The 16,738-nt window shown below is 33.2% G+C and overlaps 1 protein-coding gene across 2 annotated transcripts in view; it reads right to left on the bottom strand.

The window, feature by feature from the left end:
• Positions 1-949: 949 nt before the first annotated feature.
• LOC141519003 (butyrophilin subfamily 1 member A1-like) overlaps positions 950-16,738 on the bottom strand; it is a 33,984-nt gene continuing 18,195 nt past the window's right edge. For both annotated transcript variants that reach the window (XM_074231437.1, XM_074231436.1), the window contains exons 11-14: positions 16,552-16,572; positions 14,181-14,196; positions 13,612-13,635; positions 950-1,556 (exon numbers count right to left, since the gene is read on the bottom strand). In XM_074231437.1, the coding sequence (XP_074087538.1) occupies positions 13,617-13,635; positions 14,181-14,196; positions 16,552-16,572 (56 nt within the window). In that variant the 3' untranslated portion in view covers positions 950-1,556; positions 13,612-13,616. The remainder of the gene's footprint in view (positions 1,557-13,611; positions 13,636-14,180; positions 14,197-16,551; positions 16,573-16,738) is intronic.

Raw genomic sequence — 16,738 nt, 5'->3', positions numbered from 1 at the left:
GCAAATTTTGCCAACGGGGAGGGGCTCCACACAAAACAAGTTGGGTTAGAGCTGTGACCCTCCCTTTCTTTGATACCCCCATTGATACAGTCCACTACATGGGATAGAAAGATTTAAATTAGCTCTGAATGAAAAAACATGAATGAAAACCTCCTCTGCCCTTTGCCAACCCGACATGGAGCATCTCCTTTGTATTAACATCTCTGCATGTAAGTAGTTGCTGTTCTTCTGCCAACTCCATTTCAGGAGTGACATCAAAAGCAAAAGTGCAGTTGGAGCCTGTTCTCTCTGGTGATGGGTCCTTCTTTGAGAGAGACACAGCAAACTCTTCTTCTGAATGGACAAGACCAGTTGAGTGCCTGCTTTCCGTTAGTTGTTCAAAGAGAGAGAGGCAAATAAAGAAGGGGAAACAGGCAGAAAAAGCTACAAAGAAAATAAACTCAGGAATCAAAAAGGCAATGAGGTGTCGCTGTTGTTCATTTTTATATCATTGTTTCAGAACTTCAAAACCATATCATGAAAAGAAGCCCATGATGGTAATGTTTTGCAACAGACAGAAAAATTCTCAGGCTATAAAGGCAAGTTTTAAGCAAGGAGCCAAAAACATCAAAAGCAAAGAAAATCATAGAATATTAGACTATCATCCCTAGAAGGATACTTTCTAGAATGAGCCATGGAAAGATTTTGAACTTATAAAGGAAGATACTACCCACATTAAGACGAACAGATGAAAAATGGAAATAAGCTCAGTGAGATTTTACATATGTGTGTGTGTGTGTGTGTGTGTGTGTGGCATTGGCATACATGGGTATATATTTATAACTATCTATGTACATGCACTCTATATTTAATTGTAGCTTTCTTTGGGGTGAGTTTGATGGAGAAGGAAGAATACCCACAAGGTACAAGAACAAAAGAAACCCACCAAGGAAAAAAAAGAAAAGTTAGATTTCCTTGAAATTGAAATTTATTGCTTCATTGTGAATCCTCTTTCGTTCTGTTGAGTCATGGAAATGTTTTTTTTTCTCATGTGTTTAATGTTAAAAAAAATTTAGTGGTTGAATAAAAAAGGGGAGGCAGGACCATTTCATGGCCATAGACCTCCTTGAAGGTGTCATGGAAGATGTGGATGTAGGTGAGATCAGTCGCATTGTAGAAGGAAGTCCAGCCCATTTCATAGTCCAGGAAAAATCCCAGGTGTGTGGGACACTGCCAGTTGAAGAGGGGACAAGTGTCTGAAGAGATCTAGGTAAGTGTTCCCATTTATGAGACAAAGAAAAGAGAACACAGCCGCTGGTATAACTTGCACCGTGACCTGATGGCAGACTGAGTTCTCACAGAGAGTCCTAGAGGCTATTTCTTCTTTCCTTCCACATTCTCTTCCCAGTAGTATCTTCCTGAAGAGAATCTCTCTCTTCACAGCACCTAGGTCACTTTATCAAACTCATTTTCAAGATTGGGGATGTTTAACTTCTTAAAACAGGTCAAGATATGCTTGAAATTATTTTGCGCAAAGAATGAACATTGAGCTTGCCTTCCATTCCAAGGTATTTCCACTGCAAATAAACAATTTCAGTCCAAGGGTTAAAACAAGAACACCATACCTGCTTCTCAGCTCCAACTAGGCCTCCATAGATACTCTAAGGTCCTTATCTTCATCTTAGACATTGACTATTCATGGGATTGTGACAGTCATATAGACTCTACTTACCTCAGGGTTGTTGTGAGGATGAGGTAAATTAATTTTTGGAAAGCACTATGAAAACCATATAGAGTTACATAAATTCTAATGTTACTACTGCTGCTTTTCTTGCTGTTGCTACTGCTTTGGCTATTACCACTACTATGATCATCATCATCATCATCATCATCATTGCCATAATTATTTTTTCTTGATTCCCTAGAACATATTTCCCAACAGTCAATCTAAACCTTTTCTTGCCTGAAGTCGCCAAACCCTCTTTCTTTTTTTTAATATATTTTTTTTAGATTTTTCAAGGCAATGGGGTTAAGTGGCTTGCCCAAGTCCTTAGGGCTAGGTAATTATCAAATGTCTTAGGTCGGATTTGAACCCAGGTACCCCTGACTCCAAGGCCAGTGCTCTCTCCACTGCGCCACCTAGCCGCCCCACTACCAAACCCTCTTTCAAAGACATAAGTATGCAGTGGGTAGATGCAAATCCTAACCTACATCCGTATTCACACTGAATTATGGATTGATATCATTTTCGATTGTGTCTTTAATACATCTGATCTACAGCAAATTCTTCCACTACCTTACCACCATCTTGTCCTTAATCCTCTGCAATCTGATTTCTCATCTCTCTCCACAAATTTTTCCCTCAGAGATCAACATTAGATTATGAGCTCTTATAGGTCAAGGACTATCTCTTTTCATTCTTTGTATCCCATCCCTTCCCTTAGGATCTGACACTGAGTATTTTCACTGTCTCCCATGCCTGCCAATTTCTTCATGGGAAAACAGCCTGTTCATATGCTTTAAGCATGTGTCAGTTAGAAAATCAGTCATATTCTTATTGATTTTAACAGCAGTCTTCATATATTAGAGATATAAAACCTTTATAGAAAAAACTGTCTATGCATTTTCCCCCAACTTCCTGCTTTCCTTTTGAATTTGGCTACAATTGTTTTATTTGTACAGTAAGTTTCTAATTTATCTAATTGAAATTTGAAATATTGGCCTAAGCCCAGTGTCAAATACATATTTCTTTTCAGTTTTCTCAATTATTGTTAACCAAATAATGATTTCTTATGCTAAAATATTAAAGAAGTCTTTACTCTTGACAGATCCAAGTTTACTATATTTATTTGCTACTGTAAATTTCATGCCCGCACTGTTCCATTGATCTACCATTCTATTTCTCAATCAGTACTAGATGGTTTTGATAATTATTGTCTTTTAATGTAGTTTAAGATTTGATACTGCAAAACCAACTTCCTTTACATTTTTATTACTTACTTTGGCATTCTTTCCCTTTCATTCATCTAAATGAATTTTATTTTTTGCTAATTAAATAATATGCTTTTGGCAATTTCATTAACTGTTCACTATTAACTATATAAATTAATTTAGGTAAACTGTCATTTTTATTATTTTTATTCTGCCTATCCACGAACTAATATTTTTTCCAATTATTTAAATTTAGTATTATTTGAATAAAAAAATTTTTTATTACTTTGCTTATATAATTCTTGGGATTGTTTGCTAGCTATTCTTCCAGGAATTCTATACTTTCTACAATTATTTTAATGGGATATCTCTTACTATGTCCTCTTGAGGTGTTTTCTTTGTAATATAGGAATTCTGATGATTTGTATGTCTTTTCTTTGCATCCTGCTTTTTCCCTAAAATGATTCATTGTTTCCACTAACTTTTTAGTTTAGTCTTTGAGATTTTCCAACTATTTCATCATATTGTCTGCCAACGACATTCTTTTATTACCTCACTCCGTATGCTAATGCCTTTTAGTTCTTTCTCTTCTTTTATTGCTCTTCCTAGAATTTCCAATATAATATTGAATAATATTGGTAACAGCATCCTTGCTTTGTAATTGTCCTTGTAGAGAAGGCTTCTAGTGTATCCTCATTACAAATAGGAATACTTGCTGATAATTTTAGATAAATTCTTTTTTTTCAATTTAAGTGGAAACCTATTCAGATTTATGGGTTATTATATATTATATATAATTATATATTATAGGTTATATTATATTATGTCTCATGTTTTCAATACAAATGAGTTTTATACATAATCAACAGCTGATTCTGCATCTATTGATATAATCATTTGATTGATTTAACTTTTATTATTGATATAATCAATTATATTGAGATTTTCCTATGTTAAGCTATCCTCACATCCCTGGTATGAATTCCATTGGTCATAATGTATAATCTTTGTAATTTAATATTGTAGTCTTTTGGCTAGTATTTTTTTTGGAATTTTAGCATCCATATTTAATAAGGTTCTTTCTCTGTTTTTATTCTTTTTAGTTTAACTGTCAGTATCATTGTTTCATAAAAAGAGTACTGTACAAAACCTTCTTTGCCTATTATTCCAAATAATTTATTTAATTTGGGGTTTCCTCGCCCCTTAAATATTTGATAGAATTCATTTGTAAATCCATATGGTCATGGTGCTTTTTTTCTCGAGAAGTTCATTTATATCTTATTCACATTCTTTTTTCAAAAAAAGTCTATTTAGATATTCTATTTTCTCTTTTGAAAATTCAAACAAATACCATATTTGTAAATATTTTTCTATTACACATAAATTCTCAAATTTATTGGCATGTAATTGGACAAAATAAATTCTTACATATGGGGTGAGACTAAGATGGTGGACAGAAGTCAGGAACTCCTCAAAGTTCCCCAGGGCTTCCTTCAGAAATAACATTAATCAAGCGTCTAAATGGATTTTAGAAAGTCAGCACCGATAAAAGAATACAATGCAATATTTTTCAGTTTTTCTGAGAAGGACATCAGAAAAGGACTGTCTTGCCAGAGTTGATGGGGAATGTAACCCAGTACAGACAGCAGATTCCAGAGCAAGAGGATGAGATCAGACAGGTCTGCTACAGAGAAGACCAGCCAGAGGCTCTTAGCCACAGAGGAGATCTCATATGCAGACACCTGGGTCTTGGCTCAGCAGGCCAAAAACATAATTAACCACTTGGGAGGTTTTAACACAGGTACTCTAGAACCCCTGTTCAGCTGACATGAATGAGCTAGTTGGCCTGCCCAATGAGTAAGCTGTTAACATTCTCAAAATGAAATGTCTGTAACAGGAGAGCATCATCCCCTTAAACAAACCACTATCATTCTCAACTCAGAATGGCCTTGTGAGAGGGCCAATATCCCAAAACAAGAATCATGGGACAGAACCCCGTGAAGCAGGAGAAGAGCTCAAAATGAGTAAGAAAAGTCAGAGAAAAGCCCTGATTGTAGATAGTTATTTTGGAGATAAGGAAGAGCATAAGATCATCACAGAAGAGTACAGCAGAATGAGTACTATATGTGAAGTACTAGACGGAGACAGGAATTGGTCTGAAGCTCAAAAAGCCCTCTTGGAAGAGGTCAAAAATTATTTTAAAAATTAAAGAGAAAACTGGGGGAAATGCAAAAGAAATTCAACATCATGCAAAGGAAACACAAAAACTGATTGAAGAAAACAATTCCTTTAAAATACAATTGGGCAAATAGACAAAGAAAATAACTTTTTTTTTAGTTTTTGCAAGGCAGTTCATTTAAGTGGCTTGCCCAAGGCCAGACAGCTAGGTAATTATTAAGTGTCCCAGGCCAGATTTGACCTCAGGTACTCCTGACTCTAGGACTGGTACTCTATCCACTGCGTCACCTAGCTACCCTGAAAACAACTTTTAAAAAAATGCAACTGGACAAATAGAAAAAGGAAGCAAATCTTTAAAAAAACAAAATTGGGGAAATTGAAAAGGAGATGAAAACAATAACTACAGAAAATGATTGCTTGAAAAATAGAATTGGGCAAGTGAAAGGTAATATTTCAAGAATCAGTGAAGCAAAACAAAAATTCATGGAAAAATAACAGAAAATATAAAATCCCTCATGGAAAAAACAAGCAAATCTGGAAAATAGGTCCAGGAGAGCTAATTTAAAAATAATTGCATTGCCTAAAAGCTATGAAAAAAAAAGTCGGACAATATCTTTCAAGAAATGATTCTCCTGATGGATAAAATATTCCTCAAAAGAATTTGCCAGTCACCTCCAGAAAGGAATCCAAAAATGAAAATGCTGAGGAATATTGAATATTGAATATTGAAACAAAATTCTAGAATTATCAGATCAAGGAGAAAATACCAAAGTCAGAAAGAAATGATTCAAAATCCAGGGAATCACAGTCAGAATTATGCAGGATTTGTCTACATTCCATTAAAAGATCAAAGGGTATGAAATAAGATATTCTAGACGGCAAAGGAACTTGGATTACAACCAAGAATCAACTAACAAGCAAAATTGAGCCTGCTTTTTCAGGGAAACAGATGGACAGTTAATGAAATAGACGACTTTCAAATTTCCCTATTGAAAAAAAGAAACAGAACTGAACTGAAAGTTCAATATTTGAGACTCGAGGGATATACAAAAAGATAGGCAGAGGGAAGGGAAAACATTCCTATTCAAATTTATTTTGATAAGATGATATAAAAATTGACAAAACAAGGGTTGTATTGGGACAGGAGGAAAGGGGAGGCATAATGAAGTAAATTCTATCACATGAAGAGGTGTAAAGGACCCATTACAGTAAAGGGAAAGAAGGGACGGACTGAGAATTGTTCAACTCTTAATTTCACTGGATTAACTCAAAGAGGGAATGACATATACATTCAGTTAAGTATAAAAATTTATCTTACCCTAGAGGTAATTAGAAGAGAAAAGGAGGGAAGGAGTAATGGGTTGATAGAAAGGAGGGGAGATTGAGAGAGGCACTGGTCAGGAGTAAGATACTGGTTGGGAGGGATAGAAAGGATAATACTAACTGAGGGAAGATAGGATTGAGGGTAATACAGAGGATATAATCATAACTGTAAATGTGAATGGAATAAACTTTTCCATTAAGCAAAAGCTGATAGTAGAGTGGATTAAAAACTGAAATCCTATAATATGTTGTTTACAAGAAGCTTATTTGAAGCAAAGAGATACACACAGTATAAAGGTAAAAGGTGAGCCAGAATATATTATGCTTCAACTAAACTGAAAAAAAGCAGGGGTAGTAATCCTTATCTCAGACAAAACTAAAGAAAAAATAGATCTAATTAAAATGGATAAGGAAGGAAACTCCATCTTCCCAAAAGGTACCATAAGCAATGAAGTAATATCAATACTAAACATATATGTAACAAATGGTGTAGCATCTAGTTCCTTGGAGAAGAAACTAAGTGAGTTATAAGAAGAGATAGACAGCAAAACTCTACTGAAGGGGGACCTCAACTTTCCTCTCTCAGAATTAGGTAAAACTTAACACAAACAAGGAAGAAGTTAATAATGCAAATTTAGAAAAGTTAGATATGTCAGGCTTCTGGAGAAAACTGAATAGCGATTAAAAAAAAGGAATATACCTTTGTTTCAGTGGTACATGACACCCACGCAAAAATGGCCATGAATTAGGGCATAAAAACCCTACAATCAAATGCAGAAAGGCAGAAATATTAAATGCTTCCTTTTCAGGTCATGATACAATAAAAATCATTTGTAATAAACATCTATGGAAATGTAGACTAAAGATTTATGGGAGCTAACTTAAATTTAAAAAATGAGTAGATCAAACAACAAATCATAGAAACTATAATTTCACCCCAAAAATTACAATAGTGAAGCAACACATCAAAGCTTGTGTGTCAACACAGTCAAAGCACTTAGGGGTAATTTTACATCTCTAAATAGTTATAGGAATATAATAGAGACAGAGATGAATGAATTGAGCATGCAATTAAAAAGCTAGAAAAAGAACAAATTGGGGGTGGCTGGGTGGTACAGTGGATAGAGCACCAGCTTTGGAGTCAGGAGCACCTCAGTTCAAATCTGGCCTCAGACACTTAATAATTATCTAGCTGTGTAGCCTTGGGCAAGCCACTTAACCCCATTGCCTTGCAAAAACCTAAAAAAAAAAAAAAGTTTACACTGGATGAAAAAGAACAAATTCAAAATTCTCTAATAAATACCAAATTAAAAATTCTGAAAATCAAAGGAAGATTTAAAAAATTGAAAGCAAGAAAACTATTGAACTAATGAATAAAACTAAGAGTTGGTTTTATGAATATAACAATAATATAGTTATACCTGTGGTTAATTTGGTTTATAAAAAGGAAGAAAACCAAAACTGCCAAGCAGTTATTAGGGGAAATTTCATATCCCTAAATACATATATGATTAAAATAGACAAAGATGAGTTAAATTCATTGCTCACTTAAAATTTTAAAACTAGGCAATCAACAAATTAAAAATCTCCAATTAAATACCAAATTAGAAATTCTGAAGAGCAAAGAAAAGATCCATAAAATCGAAATTAAGAAAATTATTGAACTAATAAATAAAACTAAGAACTGCTTTTTAAAAATGTAATAATCTGGTTAATTTGCTTAAAAGAAGAAGAAAATCAAATTACCAGAATCAAAAGATAAAAGATTCAACTCACCTCCATTGAGGAGGAAATTAAAGTAAAAATTAGGAAGTATTTTGTCCATCTCTATGGCAATAAACCTGATAGCATAAGTAAAATGAATTAATATTTACAAAAAATATCATTTGCCCAGATTAACGGAAGAGGAAAGAAAATACTTAAATAATACCATTCAGAAAAAGATATTCAACAAGCCATCACTCCACTCCCTAAGGAAAAAGTCCCCAGATGGATTCACTTGTGATGGATTCACAAGTGAATTCTATCAATCATTCAAATAACAATTACTTCCAATTCTAAATAAACTGTTTGACAAAAATAAGCAAAGGAGTTCTGCCGCATTCCTTCTATGACACCAATGTGGTGGTGATACCTAAACCAGGAAAAGTCAAAATAGAGAAAAAGTTATAGACCAATTACCCTAATGAGTTAATATAATAAAAATTACAATTCTACCTATGTAAAATTGCTTATTCAGTGCCATACCAATTAAACTACCAAAAAATTATTTTATAGCAAAAAATTCATCTGGAGCATCAAAAGGTCAAGAATATAAAAGAAATTTAATGAATAAAAATGCAAAAGAAGGTGCTATAGCTGGGCCACATCTAAAATTACATAGTAAAGTACCAGTCATCAAAATTCGTTGCTACTGGATAAGAAATAAATTCATGGATCACTGAAATAGATTATTTCTTTAAAACATAATTAGGGAACAACTAAGTGCCACAGAGGAAAGAGAGCATTGGCCCTGGAGTCAGGAGAACCTGAATTCAAATCTAGCCTCAGACACAATAATTACTTAGTTGAGGGACCTTTGGCAAGACATTTAATCCCATTGCTTTGCAAAAAAAAGATAATTCAGTTTCAAAGAAATGGTAGTAAATGCTTAAATAATCTCATATTTGATAAACTCAGATTCTGTATCTTTTGGACTAAAACACACTAGTTGAAAAATCTGGTGTGAAAAGTGGAAAATAGTATGGCAACAATTGGGCATAGATCAATATTTCACACCCTATACCAAGATAATGTGGAAACAGATACAGCATTTAGATGTAAAAAGAAATGCCATAAACAAATTAAGAGAACAAGAAATACTCTGTCAGATCCATGGAGATTGAAAAAATTATGGCTAAACGAGAGATGGAGAATATTATGAAATGCAATGTGGGATATTTTGATTACATTTAATTAAAAAGTTTTTGCAAAAATGAAATCAATGCAACTAAAATTAAAAGGAATGCAGAACATTGGGAAACAATTTTTACAGTTAGAACTTCTGCTAAATGACTCATTTCTAAAATATATAGAAAATTGAGTCAAATTTATAAGACTCCAAATCAATCCCAAATTGATAAATGGTCAAACAAAGTGAACAGGCAGCTTTTGGATGAAAAAAATTAAAACCAGATATAGTCATATGAAAATATGGAATAAATCATTATTCATGAGAGAAATGCAAATTAAAACAACTCTGAGGTACCACCTCACACCTATCAGATTGAGCAATAAAACAAAAATAGGAAAATGATTAGTGATTGGAGGGGATGTGTACTTTTGTTCTGTATGAAATCATGATGGGGGGAAATTTAGAGAACATTGGAGAGATTTATATGAACTGATGATGAGTGAAGTGAACAGAACCAAGGGAACATTTTATGCATATGGACTTAGCTCTTCTCAGGAGCAAAAACAATTCTAAAGATCTTGTGATGAAATTATCTTCCATATCCAGAGAAAGAACCATGTAATCTGATTGTAGACCAAAGTATATTATTTTCCATTTTTTAAATTGGTTTTAACCTTTTTGGTTTTTTTCCTCTCATTTTTCCCTCCTTTATTCTGATTCTTCTTCACCATGGAGGTTTGTTCATACCTGCATAACATATATATCAAATTGCTTGGCAAGGGGAGGCGTGGATGAAAAGAGAAAGAAAAATTAGAAACTCAGAATCTTAACAAAAAGAGAATGTTGAAAAGGATCTTTTCATGGAGTTAGAATAAGAAATAAATTGATTTACATAAATAAAAATAACTGCTTCTAATTGTTTTAATATCATCTTCATTAGTGGTACATCCACTCTTTTGGAATCAAATTAATCAATGATTTATCTTATCTATTTCATTTTTTACAAAAACCAATACCTACTTTTATTTATTAACATGAAGGATTTTTTTACATTCATTTTTTTCAATCTTAGGTTAATTTTTAGGATTTTTTTCAATTTAGCAATATTTTGTTTGTTTTTTTCCTAGCTTTTTAATTGCATACCCAAGTCATTGATCTGCTCTTACTCTTTTTTATGATGTAAACATTAAGAGACAAAAATTTACTCCAATCATTCCAAAAGATTCGGGTATGTTGTCTCATCTTGTTATTCTCTTTAATAAAATTATTATTTCTATTATTTGTTCTTTAATCTCATTATTCTTTAAGAATAGGATGTTTAGCATGCAATTTTGCTATAGGCATACTATGGAAACAAATGTAAAGGCTATTAGAATGCCTTCTGGCGGGGAGAAGGGAGGGAGGAAGGGGGTGAAAATTGTAAAATTCAAAATGTTGCAAAAAGCAGATTGATAATAACAACTATTATATATATAGTTGGAAAACCAATGATATATTTATATTAAAAAAAGAATAGGTCATTTAATTTTTAATCAGTTTTAAATCTATTTTGATGCTCTCTTAAAAATATAATCTTATTGCCTTATCATCTGAAAAAGGTATTTCCAATTTTTTTATTTTTAATTGCAAGATTTTTATGTCCTAATACATGGGCAGTCTTTGGAAAGACATTATAGCCACTGAATAAAGGGTGAATTCTTTTTTTTTTATGTTTTTGCAAGGCAAATGGGGTTAAGTGGCTTGCCCAAGGCCACACAGCTAGGTAATTATTAAGTGTCTGAGACCAGATTTGAACCCAGGTACTCCTGACTCCAAGGCCGGTGCTTTATCCACTACGCCACCTAGCCGCCCCTAAGGGTGAATTCTTTATATTTCTATTCAGTTCTCCTCAGCTTTTTATCACATCTAACTTATTTAAAATTCTCTTCTCTTCCTTGAATTCTTATTTATTTTTCCTTAAAGTTATCTGGTTCTGAGAAAGGAAGATGAAAGTCCTTTGCTATTATCGTCCTTCCTATCTCCACATGTAATTCATTTGACTTTTCTTTTAAAAATTCAGATCTTCTAGTATTTGCTGCAAAGAAATTCAGCATTGATATTACTTCATTGCCTACCATATCATTTATCAAAACATATTTATCCTGTTCATATCTTTTCTTAGAATCTATTTTAACCATAACTTTGTCTGAGATCATAATTATTATGCCTGCCTTTTTGCATCAACTGAATCATAATAAATTCTTCTCTAACCCCTCACTTTAATTCCATGTGTATCTCTCATTCAAAATTGTTTCTTATAAACAACATATGGTTGGTTTCTTATTTTTAATCCATTCTCCAACCATTTCTACCTTATGAATAAATTTATTCCATTTAATTCAAAGAAATAATTAGTATTTTTGAATTACTTTTCATTGTGTTTTCATTTTCTATGGTCCTTCTTAGTCTCTTTTTTTTTTTTACCTTATATCTTTAATCTTATCTTCTCTGGTTAGCCTCTTATTCTATATTTCCCATTGGCCTTAATCTTAGTCTACACGGACTTCTAAAAGTACCTACCCAACCTTATTCTCCAGTTTTCTCGCCTATCTACAAGTCCCGAGTCTGCTTTTTTTTCTGTTATGTAGCATTTTATTTTTCCAATTATATGTAAAAAGACAGTTGTAACATTCATTTGTATAAGATTTTGAGTTCTCAATTTTTCACCCTCCCTCTTTTGCACTAACCAGGACAACAGTAGGTTATACATATATGACCACATAAAAAATAAAATTCACATTAATCACATTGTGAAAGAAGAACCAAAATAAAATGGAAAGACCACAAGAAAGGAAAAAAAAGTGAAAATAATATGCTTTGATCTGTATCCAGACTCCATAATTTTTCTGTGGATGTGGATAACATTTTCTATTATGAATCATTTGCAATTGTCTTGGGTCACTGAAGCCCAAAACAGAACTAAATCTATCACAGTTAATCTTCACATAAAGTTGCTTTTACTGTGTACAATGTACTCTTGGTCTGTTCACTTCACTCTTCATTAGCTCATGGAAGTCTTTACAATGTTTTCCTGAAATCTGCACGCTCATCATTTCTTAAAGTACAATAGCCTTCCATTCCACTCATATATCACTTATTCCCCAATATCTACATCTTTACCACTAAAAAAGAACTGATATGAATATTTTTGCACAAGTAGGTCTTTTTTCCTTTTATTGTGATATCTTTGAAATAGAGTCCTAGAATTGATATTACTGAGTGAAATGGTATGCACAGATTGACTGGCTCTCCAGAATGATTGATTCAGCTCACCACTCCACCTACAATGACTTATGCTCCCAATTTTCCTACTTCCTTTCCAGCATTTATTATTTTTATTGTTTGTCCTATTAATCTGATCCATATGAGGTGAGACCTCAGAGTTCTTTTAATTTGCATTTCCCAAATCATTTGTGGTTTAGAACATTTGTATATGACTATAAATATCATTTAATTTCTTCATCTGGGAGCATCACATATTATAAATTTGTCTCTATTCTCTGTATATTTTGAGAAATAAGATGTTTATCAGAAACACTGCATGTAAAAAATTGGTTCTTAGCTTTCTGCTTTCCTTGTAATCTTGGTTTTATTGGTTTTGTTTGCACAAAACTTCTTTAATCTAATTTAATTTAAATGTAATAAAAATAAATTACTATTAAAAAAAATAAAAACTTTCCCTCAAAGTTTGGTGTAGAGATTCCAAACTCTGGTCAGTTGATAGAGGGAAACGATCTGTTATATAACTTGGAAGCAAAACCACCTAAACTTTTTATGTTCAAAGAAATCAGTATAGCTCCTAACATGCAAACAACCTTTAAAATGAATTCTCAAGTCAAAATCCTAGAAGGATGGACTCATTTCTATCACCTCCCACTTTCACCCTCTAGAAAAAAAGAAACAGATGGAAAATCATAGACTATTAAAAAGTGATAGCTCTGCAGCCCTTGAGAAAGCCACAGTGGGAGAGATAGGCCCAGCTAGTTGGCATAGATAGTAATCCTTTCCACTCTTTTGAAGAAAGGAAAAATAATATTGAGCACTCATTGATAAATCTTATCATTAGAGTGGAAAGATACCAGACATTATAAGGGAGAGAAAAGAAGAGTTAAGAGAAGGTTAGAGATGTTAGAAGAAAATTCCAAGTCTTAAACCTTTATAACTATGAAAAGAGGCAGAAAAGGTAGGCACAAGGATTAAAGGACTCCTAATGGATTCTGTTCAGTGATATATGATATTAAGGTAATGAACAAGAAAATATTACTCACCAAGTTTATCTTTTAAAAAACCACCTATAAAAGAGAACAAGGCACACACACACACACACACACATACACACAAACACAAAGACAAAAACACACAGAGAGAAAGAGCAAGGGAGAGATTAATCAGCATATCTGTTTAGGTTATCTAATCATAATGAGAAGTAATGGTAAATCACTCCAATATCTTTGCCAATAAAGCTTCAAATGATGTTATGAAGAGACACAGTTTTCTCATTGGCAAAATGATACAGACGAGGAAATGTACTAAAACTAAAACAAAAAACAAAAACAAACCAACCCCAATGGACCAAAAGAAAAACTCAGATGCTATTACAAAAAGAACAGAAAAACAGTAACACATTTAAAGAGTCATTTGGCAAAATGAATACTTCAAAGGAAACAACCTCCACCAACATCTATCTATAAATTCAGAAGACAAGGTGGTCACGCTGCTTTAGAGGACTCCTGATCAAATAGTTCCCACTATTTTCAAGTACTTACATAATGAATGCTGGAAACTATATACATATAACTAGATATCAGTATATGTTGAAACAGAAAATATTACTCACATTTTTTTATAGGTTTCTGTAAAATAAAGAATGAGAGAGAGAATCAATGAATCTGTTTAGTTTGTCCATTTATTATATGAACAAAGAGATAATAAAATGATTCAGTATCTGTGTGAAGAAAACCCCAAACGTGGGCACAAAGTCAGACAAAACTGAAAATACCTCAACAAAAAAATTATAACATGTATTATGCTTCATATGGTACTTCTATTTTCCCAGGAATTCAAGCTGGTTGGTGTTGAGGAATGTCCACTGAACTAGGGATCAGAAGATCTAATTTGGGGCATGCTTTCATAATAGTTTATTCAAGGATTCTGGGAAAGTGATTTCCTCACTTTTCTACCTTCAAAATGAGAGGGTTGTATCACTTAATCTCTAAATTTCCTTATGAACATATAGTATGTTAATTAACCTCAGCTCTCACAGTTACCTGCTGACATTTACAAAGAAACAACATTTCTGAACTTCTATTTTCTCAATTATAAAATAAAAGAAGTTACAACTTTATATTTGTAATTCTAAAATAATACCAATTTCCACTTCATGCTCCATTTCTTAGTACTTCCCATTCATTGACATTTTTCAAAACCTCCAATATTTTTCCAATTACTTAAGAAACTTTGTTTTGGAAAAAATACTGAGAAAAACCCAAGCTGCCAATAACACCTCTCTGCAAATGGAGAAAACTGTGTGGGTACTTTGAATTGAGAATGTCCTGATTCATTTAGTTTACTAGCATTCTCCAAGTAGAAAGTATTACTCAATTTATTTGAGTTTTAGTCTTGTATGTAAGCGTGTGTGTGTGTGTGTGTGTGTGTGTGTGTGTGTGTGTGTGTGTGAGAGAGAGAGAGAGAGAGAGAGAGAGAGAGAGAGAGAGAGAAAGAGACAGACAGACAGACAGACCGAGACAGACAAAGAGACTGAGACAGAAACAGAGACAGAGAGAAACAGGAATAGAGGGAGGTAAGGAACAAAAGAATTAGGTCATCTAGATTATACATTTAAGGATTTAGGAAACCTTATCTAACACTTCTGCAAAGTATCTGGGTTTATTGATGCTGAGAAATGACCACTGGACTAGGTTATCAGATAACCTGAATTTGTTGCCTGATCTCAGACTAACTCACTTTCAGGAAAGTGATTTCTCACTTTCTCCATTTATAAAATTAGAATATTGTACTATGTAATCTCTAAGATTCCTTATAAACTAGCAATGAGTAACTCTTTCCCAACATTACAAAATGATATTATCTCTGAGTTATTTTTTTTTTGTGAAAAGAAACCATGGGACTACATGTCATCTGTGGTCACATACAACATTAAATCTGTAATTCTAAAATCATATTAAATTTCACCATGTTTCCTTTCTTAGGGCTTTTCATTCACTGATATTTTTCAACCATTATTTTTTCAATTTCATAGGAAGAAGTGACTTGGGGAAAAAAACACTTCACAGAAAAATTCAAGCTGCCAACATTACCTCTCTACAAATAGGGGCAACTGTGTGGGTGCATTGGTATTGGTGATGTGCTGATTCAATTAGTTATCAGTATGATTCACTAATATGTAGCTCAACATATGCAAATAGTTGAATAATGAAGAAACAACTATTACTCAGCAGTTTCAGCTTTAGACACCTCTGTAAAAGAGAGAAAGAAAGAGAGACACTAGGACAGAGGGAAGAAAGAAATGAAAGAATTAGCTCATCTAGATTATGCATTTACAACAATGAGGAGATGCCATTTGACATTTGTATTCTGCAAAGTATTCGGGTTCATTGGCATTGGGGAATGACCTGGAGTAAGAAGACCAAGATTTGATACTTGTTCAAATACCAATTCACTCTAGCATCTTGGAAAAGCATTTTCTCATGTTTGCCCACTGATAAATGAGAGGATGATATTGCATAATTTCTAGGTTTCCTCATAATTTAAGTATGTTTGAATCCCTCAGCTCTCACACATATTACCATTGTCATATTACCTTAGAATTGAGCTTGTATTTTATCATTTGTAAAATGAAACCATGTGATGCGTGATCTCTACGGTCACTTACAACTTTAAATCTCTCAATCTGAGATAATAGCAACTTTCAATACAAACTTTCTTTCTCAGTAATTTCCATTCAATGACTTTTCTGAAAAACTATGATAGGTTTTCAATTTCATAAAAAAAAGAGTTTTGGAAATAAAAAAAATACTTCAAGGAAAAATGTAAGCTGCCAACATCTCCTCTCTACAACTAGGTGAGACTTGGCGTGTGTGAATTGTTTTAGGGAATCTCCTGATTCACTTCATGCCCAGCATTCATCACCACTCTGTAGTATCACCATATATAAATATCTGAAAAATGAAGGAGAAATTAGTACTCACCAAATTCATTTGTAGTCTCGTCTGTGAGAGGGAACAAAAGAGGGAGAGACAGAGAGAGAGAGAGACAGAAGGACATAGGAATGGAGAGAAGAAAGGGAGAAGAGAATTATCTTCTCTAGATTTTGCATTTACAAGATCAAGTTGAAGTCATCTGGCATTTCTTTTCTACAAAGTAGTCAGGCTTGTT

The sequence above is a fragment of the Macrotis lagotis genome, chromosome 3 (assembly GCF_037893015.1).
Source record: "Macrotis lagotis isolate mMagLag1 chromosome 3, bilby.v1.9.chrom.fasta, whole genome shotgun sequence".
NCBI lineage: Eukaryota > Metazoa > Chordata > Mammalia > Peramelemorphia > Peramelidae > Macrotis > Macrotis lagotis.
Note: the sequence above shows the minus strand (reverse complement) of the source record. Positions and strands in the feature narration are given on the sequence as shown.